Genomic DNA, 9,348 nt, shown 5'->3' with positions numbered 1-9,348 from the left:
AATGATTAGCAATGTTCTTCCCCCACTTTTTACAACATCTTTGCTTACTTTACAGAGCTATGTCTGAATGTTACCACTTTGAAAAATTAAATTTATAATTTTAATGTTGTTTCAGGCTTATCAAAGTTTCATATATTTCTGGGGAATTGCTAAGGGTTTACCTTAGAATGCAGAAAAATTATTATAAAGGAGACTTGAGGAAAAAAGCATAATCCCTTCTAGGGAATCATGTCACTAAAATGCCAATTTTTTTTTTTCTTTTTAGGGCCAGAACCACGGCATGTGGAAGTAAGTTCCCAGGCTAGGGGTTGAATTGGAGCTACAGCTACTGGCCTACTTCACAACCACAGCAACGCCAGATCCAAACCTCATCTGTGACCTACACCACAGCTCACAGCAACGCCAGATCCTTAACCCACTGAGGGAGGCCAGGAATCGAACTCACATCATCATTGATCCTAGTTGGGATTGCTAACCACTGAGCCATGAAGGAACCTCCCTAAAATGCCATTATTAAGGGGTGATGGGGATTGGGGAGAAGCAGAGAGAAGTTTAGACAGTGTTTCAGAAATACCAACATTAATGCCTTGATGCCTGGTGGTCTGTAGGGTGAATGAAACCATGTCAGTCACTGAGAGCTTTATGTTAATATTCTCTTGCACTACCTAACTTGTGTTGATTCAAAATGCAAAATTGCAATGTTTGCATTTACTCCTCCCGCACCAGGGACATCAGCCAACTATAACCTTTATTATCTCTTCTGAGGAAGGTCCATTTGGTAACATGTTAATCTTTTGGAAGAGCTTGTCTCCCTGCTGCTTCTTTTTTTTGGTCTCAGGCAAAATAATACATTACATGAACTCACTCTTCATGCTTCTCCTGGTCTGGCTTACTTTCTGCGTTCTACTTCTTCAGTTGCTAGAGGCTTGTGCTCCTAGAATAGACATTTGATAAGTGAATTCACATCCTGTTGTTGATGATTTTAAGATGCTGATATTCTTGAGAGTATTTTAAGGGGACTCCATACCTAGCACAATGTCTTGTGCAAAGGACCCTGTCTCCAGTGGTAGATTTTCTGACCCTGGGGCAGCTACACAGAGGAGAAATTGTTTTGAGAGGTTTTGTCTTTTTAGGGTCCCCTGGGTTCTGCCTATTTTAGTACAAACAAGGAGGTTCTGGGTATGGGGACAACAGCCTTTGGGGATTTTAATACATATTTCTTGTGATTCCTATTGAAGATGGAATTTTCCACGGAAGCAGTACCTCAAGGGTCCCTCTGTTCAAGACCCAAATGTAATGGAAGGTTCTGTCCACTTCTCACCGTGGGTATTTGTTGGGGTAGATGTTGGGGGCTTTGTGCTGTGCTGAGATGATCCATCTTCCTGAAGTATCTCATAGGGTAAAGGCTCACACCAGGAGAGGATCTGGTCTTTCCTAAGGGGTGTACAGCCCAGACATCACCCCTAGGAAGATGCAGGTCCTCAGACAAGAAAACAGAGTCTGGAAGTACAGACTTCTGTCTCTCTCTGGGCCTCAGGTTTGTGAATTTGAACTTGAGTTTGAGAGCATTTCAGGGGTAGTTTGCTTCTACTCTGTTTACTTTTTCTCTCCAGCTCAGACAGACCCTTCAGTGACATTTTGACTTTCCCATTTCCCAAGGCACTTTCTCCCAAATCCTGGGGCTGCTCAATCAGAAATTACAACCCAGCCCATGAAAAGATGAGGTGGAGCATGAGGGAACTCCCCAAAGGTCCTGCTGGTGGGATAGCTGCCCAAGTGTGTTCAGTCCAGGGGCCAGAATATGAACTTGTTTACCTGATTCTGTTTCAGGAGAAACTCAGCCCCCTCACTTCTTTCATTTTCACAAAGGACTTCCCCAACACCCGAGAGTCACACTGTCGGCTTTGGGTTACAGCCTAGGCATTGACAGGCATGAGGCTTATTGTATACATATTTCCAACCCTGAGGCCCACCCAGTTAGCAGTCTCAAATTCCAGAGTTTTTTCTTAGTCCATGGGGAGATACTTCTCAGGCCTAGAGCTGAGCATTTTCTACTTCAATTCCTGTGCCTGGACCATTTGAGTAGAAACCCTGCTAAAATGTGGGGTTTAGGGACATTTCCCTAATAAAAAAAAATCTCGCCAGTCTCTCAATGCCCCATTTGGGTCCTGCTCCTTCATGGAGCCATCCCATGTCTTCCCCTCGCCCGCACTCAAAGCTGTTTCCCCAGTGATTTGGCAGTGGCTCATGCACATACCTTATGACTTACTCCTACAGTCAGTCGTTTCGTGGTGGAGCCTGATACTTCATGTATTCAGCATCACTAGTTTTTATGTATGGCAGACATCTCCATCTTCATGTTGTCTCTGAAATATCAACTCTATTATGCACAGTGGCTTTGATTTGGGCAGATTTAAAAAATCTCTCTCCCACTCGTGTCAGTCTGCTTCCCATGAAGGAAATTTGGCCAACCTTTCAAGGATGAAGATTATTGACCTCCTTAGAAGCCATGGGAAGTGAATTCACTATTGGATTTTTTTTTTTCAGTAAAAATGGAAGATAATTAAATGCAGTACTATAGTTGTAAAATGGACCTTATTGTGCTATACATAACTTCATAAAATAAGCATAGTTCCCATTCTTTCGCATGACTTTTTTTGCAGCAGTTTTATGGTTTACCACAGAATAATGAGACTCCCTAACAACTCAAGTAAGAAATGTTTAGGCTTACTTTTTTTTCTTTTTAGGGCTGCATGCACGGCATATGGTGGTTCTGAGGCTAGAGGTCTAATCTGAGCTGTAACTGCTGGCCTACACCACAGCTCACAGCAACACCAGATCCTTTAATCCACTGAGAGAGGCCAGGGATTGAACCTGCAACCTCATGGTTCCTAGTTGGGTTTGTTTCCGCTGTGCCATGATGAGAACTCCTAGGCTTACTTTTTAATAAGCACTTGCTCTAAGAATAAGATGAGAATTAAACATTTTCAGAAGGAAGGCTGGCTGTCTGAATTGGTGTGCCATCAGAATAAAGCATGAGACGTTCTAGGTTATCATCAGATGAAACAAATGCATCTTAAAAGTCTACAAGGGAGACCATTTTCTTCTTTAGAAAATAAATGTATTGCTTAGCCAAAACCAGTATTTATTATTTATTTTTTTGGTCTTTTGTCTTTTTAGAGCCACACCTGCGGCATATGGAGGTTCCCAGGCTAGGGGTCGAATCAGAGCTATAGCTGCTGGCCTACGCCAGAACCACAGCAACACCAGATCCGAGCCCTGTCTGTGACCTACACCACAGCTCATGGCAACGCTGGATCCTTAACCCACTGAGCAAGGCCAGGGATGGAACCCGAAACCTCATGGGTCCTACTTGGATTCATTTCCACTGCACCATGATGGGAACTCCATAGCCAGAACCAATGTGTTTAATATGAGTATAGTTTTGAGTATTGTGACATTCTCAAGTCTAATACAACCAAACTAGAAGTCTACCCGTCTGGGTCAATGGTACCTTTTCACTTGGCATCTGGAAACTTCTCGTATTTTGCTGGATCTGGCCCAATATATGGGGAGAGACACAGAGCAGCACCCAATAACCCCATTTATATGACTTGCTGACTTGTATAAGAAAAAAATGAGTTCACTCATTCATATTAGTTTGGGGGACTCATTTTAAAGTCTGGGGATTTTCCTTATTAGACCTGCTAAATTTAGCACTAGATTGGGAACACAATTTCCAAAGGAAAAACTCTTATTGGAGAGAAACCATTATGTTGACTTGCCCTCTTAAGTTGTTATATTTCAGTACATTTGAATCTCATCAGGTTTCACATTAAGAGGATGAGAACCATCACTTAATGTATAATTTTCTTTTCTCTGTTTGAAAATATTTATCAAGTTAATTCATGAACTCACAAACTTCCTCTGTGCCATGACTTCAGGTTTTTCTGTGTGGAGGAAAAACAGTAACTCTGGAAACCCAGGTTCTTTTTTTATGTTCAACCAGTTTAGTCTTTGTGACTCTGACTCACTGAAATGTGATAATTAATGACTTTACATTTGTACAGACCTAAGACCTTGATGTTTTGATATTTTTCAGCAGATAATTTTAGGTAGAAATAATCTACCTTGTCCTTTGTTAGGCCTCACTGCAAAGGGAAGAGACTACCCACAAGAACCTTGTCTACTACAACACTAACGGTTTCCACTTATACAAATTGTGTGGTCTCTTTTCTGGTCGTTTCATCTTTCCGGATTTGCAAATAAAGTGCGACTTTATAAATTAGGTTCAAAGTAGGAGAATGGTCAACTCTCAGCAGGTGCAGGTTGGAAGAGCCTTTTTGCAGGAGAAATCCTCTACCAGCTCTTCACATGCTCCCTGGGGAAGGAACTGGGTATTAGAAGGGCGGCCACAGGAGAAATGACTCAACAATATCGTTCATAGGCCAGATGTGGCTGTTTCCTTTCTAACCGGGGCATATTGCTTGCCATCTCAATGATACCTAACTCAATGGGAACGGCAGAGAAGGTCTAATGGGTAAATACCGATAAAGATGCATTATTGCTTAGATTCTATCACACAAATATAATACTGGCAGAGCTGTTCTCCCTACTTACAGAGGAGGCAAAGGAAAGGCAGACATTCCTCTTCATCTCACCTAATAGCTTAATCTTTTCCTTGTGGTCATGCTGTAGAATGAAGAATAAAATGAGAAAAGGTGATTAATAGAAATTAAGATGGGGAATCCCCATTGTGGCTCAGCGGGTTAAGAACCCGACTAGTACTCATGAGGATGTGGGTTCAATCCCTGGTCTTGCTCAATGGGTTTAAGGATCCAGCATTGACATGAACTTTGGCACAGGTCACACATGGCTTGGACCCTGTGTTGCTGTAGCTGTGGTATAGGCAGGCAGCTGCAACTCTGATTCGACCCCTAGCCCAGGAACTTTCATATGCACGGGTGTGGAAGAAAGAAAGGAAGGAATTAAGATGGAGAACATGTTGAGAGTCTGCTTAAAAATGATCATGCATGGGACTTTTCCTCATTCACAAGATTTAGAAGAGACTGGGAAGTTTCTCTTTGGAACATTGAACTATGAGTGGGGTGTGGTGGAGCAGAAAAAGAAAACTGTGAGATAGAAGCACAACTGGGAAATTAAGGCAGGAACTCAGTGCTCTAACAAAGCTTGTTTCCTCTTCTACTTGGTTAGTCATCTTAATTGCATTTCACCTACAGTTCAGAAGTTATTTCAGATAATCAGATGACGGAATTGCAACAACTCCAGACATGCTGAGAATCATTGAAGTGTTTGGAAGAGAAAGTCAATTCAGGGATATGTTTTAAGGAGGAATGAAAGTTACTGTGTTAGTGTTAGTCTTTGAGGGGGAAAGGGTGGTCGACAATGGGACAGGAACTGCTGTGTACATTTCCTTTTCCTGTTCCTTAACCGACATCCTCAGGGCATCTCTGGCTCCTTGGGGGTAAGTGCTCTCTTTTTGGCCTTCTTAATCTTGTCTATGTGAAAGCTGCAGCATGAAAACTTTTACCTTATAGGGACAGGATTGGGGTTACATGAGTTTGCTGGTTAAAGTAAGGGAAGAGATTCACAGAAATAGTTTTTGAGAGGTTGGCATCAGTGCTGACTTATTAAAAAAAAAAACAACTCTCATCTCATATGTTTATTTTTCCTAAAATTGAGGGGCCTTGTTTCTGGAATTTCAAAGCTTTGTGAAATAATCAGAATTACAGAGTAGGTGGAAATCACCTCTTACCTTAATTTTAAAGGCTCATATACATTTAAACAAGCAAGTTTTCTAGCCCTGGACTTAAAAGAAAATATAATTATTGTCCTATGATTTTCTTTATTACTATAACCAAGCAAGTTGATTTTAACATTTACTCTTTATTGTGTTGTATGAAGTACCTATGTAATGCAAGTATGTACTGAACTAAAATACCCACATTTCCAAATAACATCATGTGGTGTAGCCCACAGTCTCTGCAGAAGCAATGTGAGTAACCTGTGCCTTTACACTTTACAGTCCATTGTTGGCTGCTGTGAAAAGTATGATAACAGATGAAGGGAAAAAAAAAAGCTAAGTATGAATACACTTTCCAAACATACACTAATACACAGCTTACAATGGAACCCCAATGGAAAGAAGTCAAATGACCACATTTGATGTAATATCTATAAAATGTAGACTTTGCAATAAAAAGCTGAAGGCACATAAAAATATATTTTAACTTTAAAAATAACTTAGTTACAGTAATACTTTGCTTGTGTCTTACCAACATGTAGCTGACAGTCAAAATTTCACGATATAGATATTATATATAGGGATATATAAGAGCTACAAGCAAATCCCCAAAACCCATAAAATTGTTCAAATGTGAAAACAGAAAAGTTTTAACACTGAAGAATTTGCTCTGATGAGTCCAAACAATACAATATAGAAAAAGAGTCTAGAAAAAAGGCTTAGGTGTTAAATAAATGTTGATCTCCTCTTGCTCAGAACATGAGTACTGTAAAAGTCCTTAATATGATTGGCATAGCCCTTCATAGCTAAGTAGTGCCAATCCTGGCCAAGCCAGATTTCTTATGTGTCTGGAAACAAAAAATGTGAACTGTACATTACCAGTGCCCGCCAGAAATGGGTTCTGATTCACTTCCTCTTTGCCAGGATGGGCTTTTTTTTTTTTTTTTTAACTGTTTTTGCAAACAGGGCATACCAGGTAAAAAAATATTTTATAGGAACGTTATTTTAGAAAACCCATCACATGACAACAAATACAGCCTGCAAAGCTCTTCTCTTCGACTGTTTAGTCGGTTTTTTGATACATTTTATTCCAATGGAAAAGAGCCTGCAGAGTCCTGTTACTTATTTTTATCCATGACATTCAGCACCTCATCCAGAAATGAGGGCCCAAGATCAAGTTGCAGGGAGAGGAGGGAACCTGTGAGATCAGAGAGGGACTCCTCTGATTTAGTCTTTTCCTTGAGGAGCTCGCATGGGGCGGCATGGTCAAACATATCTTCAGCCGCCCAGTCGGCGTACTGTTCAGAGAGGCTGGAGGAGTGGCTGTCCCTGCCCTGGCTGGACTGGGATGCAGACCCACTGGAGCCCCATGAGACATCCCCCTGGTGGACCGTCCCATTCTCCAACAGACTGCTTTTCTCTGGAGCCTTCTCTTCCACGACTGGCTCACAGCTAAGCCGGGGCAGCTTTCCTGGGCCAAAGGACTCCTGTTTGGAATTGAATGTCACTGGTGACAATAAGGGCAACATGAGTGCCTGGGACCCTCCGATGGTTGGGAGGGAGATGGCATTTTTGAGCACTGGCGAGGGTGTTTCTGTGAACATGGAGTCGGAGGTGCTGTTGGCCCGGAAGAACTCATTATGCCCAGGGAACTGGCCCATGTGTGCCTTCTCCTGGTTTCCAGGTAGAAGCTCATAGTTCCCCTGAAGAAAGGAAATGTCTCCAAAGACGTCATGCTGGCCCTCCTTGCCGATGTGAATGGTGTGGCGGAAGTCTCCAAGGGGAGGGCTGATCATATCTGGAGACAAGATGTCCCTCAGCTTAAATTTCTTTCCTTTCTTGTTATTGGCAGCTTTCAGGTAAATTGGGGTCTTGGCTGGCATTTTGGAATTGGAGAACACTGATTTTGCAAAATGGAAAAAGGGCCACTTTCTTCACGGATGCTTTATGTTTCCCAGTATACTTTTTGATAGGAACTGTCACATTATTTTTCTCAAGTAGCTTCAGAAGTGACTCTGAAACAAGACGGAGGTCTAACAGGCCTTCTGGACTTACAACCAAGCAGAACTTTCTGGAGAGCCTGTTATATCCACCAATCCCTTCCACAGCATGGAGAAACCTGGGAGAGAAACCAAAGCAGGTTATAATTAGCTGACCCTTCAGAGATCACTTGGGTCTGACATTTTGACAAGAGCCTGTAAATAATGGTGGGACTAGTTCCCATTTGAAGCCAGGCTGTATTTTGTGGTTTCCCTCCATTAAAAAAGACAAAAAATTTAATCTTAACAAGGGTCCACTAATCTTAGTCTTACTTCAGAGGAAAAAAAAAGGAAAAAAAAAAAAAGATCTAAAAAAAAAACAAACTTAGTACATCAATACTTTTAAATGGCTATGGACACAATTTTATGGATATGTCTAAGATTTTAGTCCTTTTCCTCTATTATAAGAACAGCTGCCAGCACATGACCTGAGTGCTTTCAGCTCCTTAGACACAACTGGATTTGTTTTAAGATATATTTTCTCTTTTGCTTTGGCATTCAGGCAAGCAAGACTAAGAATGTTTTGTTGTTGATTGAATTCTTTATATGAATGAAATTAATCCAATACAATGAAGTCCTATAAGCAAAGAAGCTGGAAATACCATTTCCTAAGTGGCAGTGATGCTAGTGTCCAAAAAAAATCTCAGAGAAAATACATTCATACAGGTGAGAAAACTGAGATTCAGGAGTCAAAACAAAGAACACCCTTTCTCAACAACATACAGCCGTTATGGAAATTAGAGCTGGAATCAAGCTGTAGCAGAGAGAACTGGGCTGTTAAAAATGTCAGGATTTGGAGGCATTCTGAAATGGAAGGAAAAGAAAAAAACAGCTTCTTTTCACAGAAAAATGTGTGATCATATATAATACGCTGGGTCTTAACATGAGAGTTCTTTTGAAACATTAGCTGATAAGCTTGTATCTTTCCCCTGTGGTAGGCAGGATTCCAAGGTAACCTGGGTATGTGGCCTCCTGGTACTAATGCTTTTGTGGGCAGAACCTGTGACTTGCTGCTAACCAGGGTCATGAGATGTCACAACCCTGATTAGATTACATTATAAAAGACTCCAGGAGTACCTGTCGTGGCTCAGCAGAAACTAATCTGACCAGCATTCATGAGGATGGAGGTTCGATCTCTGGCCTCGCTTAGTGGGTAAAGGATCTGGCATTGCTGTGAGCTGTGGTGTAGGTCACAGACATGGCTTGGATCCCGTGTTGCTGTTGGGTAGGCCAGCAGCTGTAGCTCCAATTCGATCCCTAGCCTGGGAACTTCCATATGCTGTGGCTGCGGCCCTAAAAAGACAAAAATTAAAAATAAATAAAAATAAAACATTCCATCTTAGCGGACTAGAGGAAGACTTCCTTTACTGGTTTTGAAAAAGGATGCCACTATATGGAGTTCCCATTGTGGCACAGTGGAAACGAATCCGACTAGGAACCATGAGGTGGCGGGTTCAATCCCTGGCCTCACTCAGTGGGTTAAGGATCTGGCTGTTGCTGTGTGCTGGGTGTAGGTTGCAGACATGGCTTGGATCTGGCGTTGCT

General features: G+C 41.7%; 1 protein-coding gene across 8 annotated transcripts in view; it reads right to left on the bottom strand.

Annotated features, from left to right (window-relative positions):
* CDC42EP3 (CDC42 effector protein 3) overlaps positions 392 to 9,348 on the bottom strand; it is a 30,008-nt gene continuing 21,051 nt past the window's right edge. For 6 of the 8 annotated variants that reach the window (XM_003125224.6, XM_005662621.3, XM_005662622.3 and 3 more), the window contains one exon: positions 5,888 to 7,883. In XM_003125224.6, coding sequence (XP_003125272.1) covers positions 6,883 to 7,647 — 765 coding nt within the window. In that variant the 5' untranslated portion in view covers positions 7,648 to 7,883 and the 3' untranslated portion in view covers positions 5,888 to 6,882. Of the gene's footprint in view, positions 935 to 2,257; positions 7,884 to 9,348 lie in introns of those variants that run through there. The other 2 variants (XR_002342771.1, XR_002342770.1) reach the window with 2 other exon arrangements.

This window comes from Sus scrofa, chromosome 3 (assembly GCF_000003025.6).
Source record: "Sus scrofa isolate TJ Tabasco breed Duroc chromosome 3, Sscrofa11.1, whole genome shotgun sequence".
Classification (NCBI taxonomy): domain Eukaryota; kingdom Metazoa; phylum Chordata; class Mammalia; order Artiodactyla; family Suidae; genus Sus; species Sus scrofa.
The sequence above is the reverse complement of the archived record's forward strand: the minus strand, read 5'-3'. Positions and strand labels throughout refer to the sequence as shown.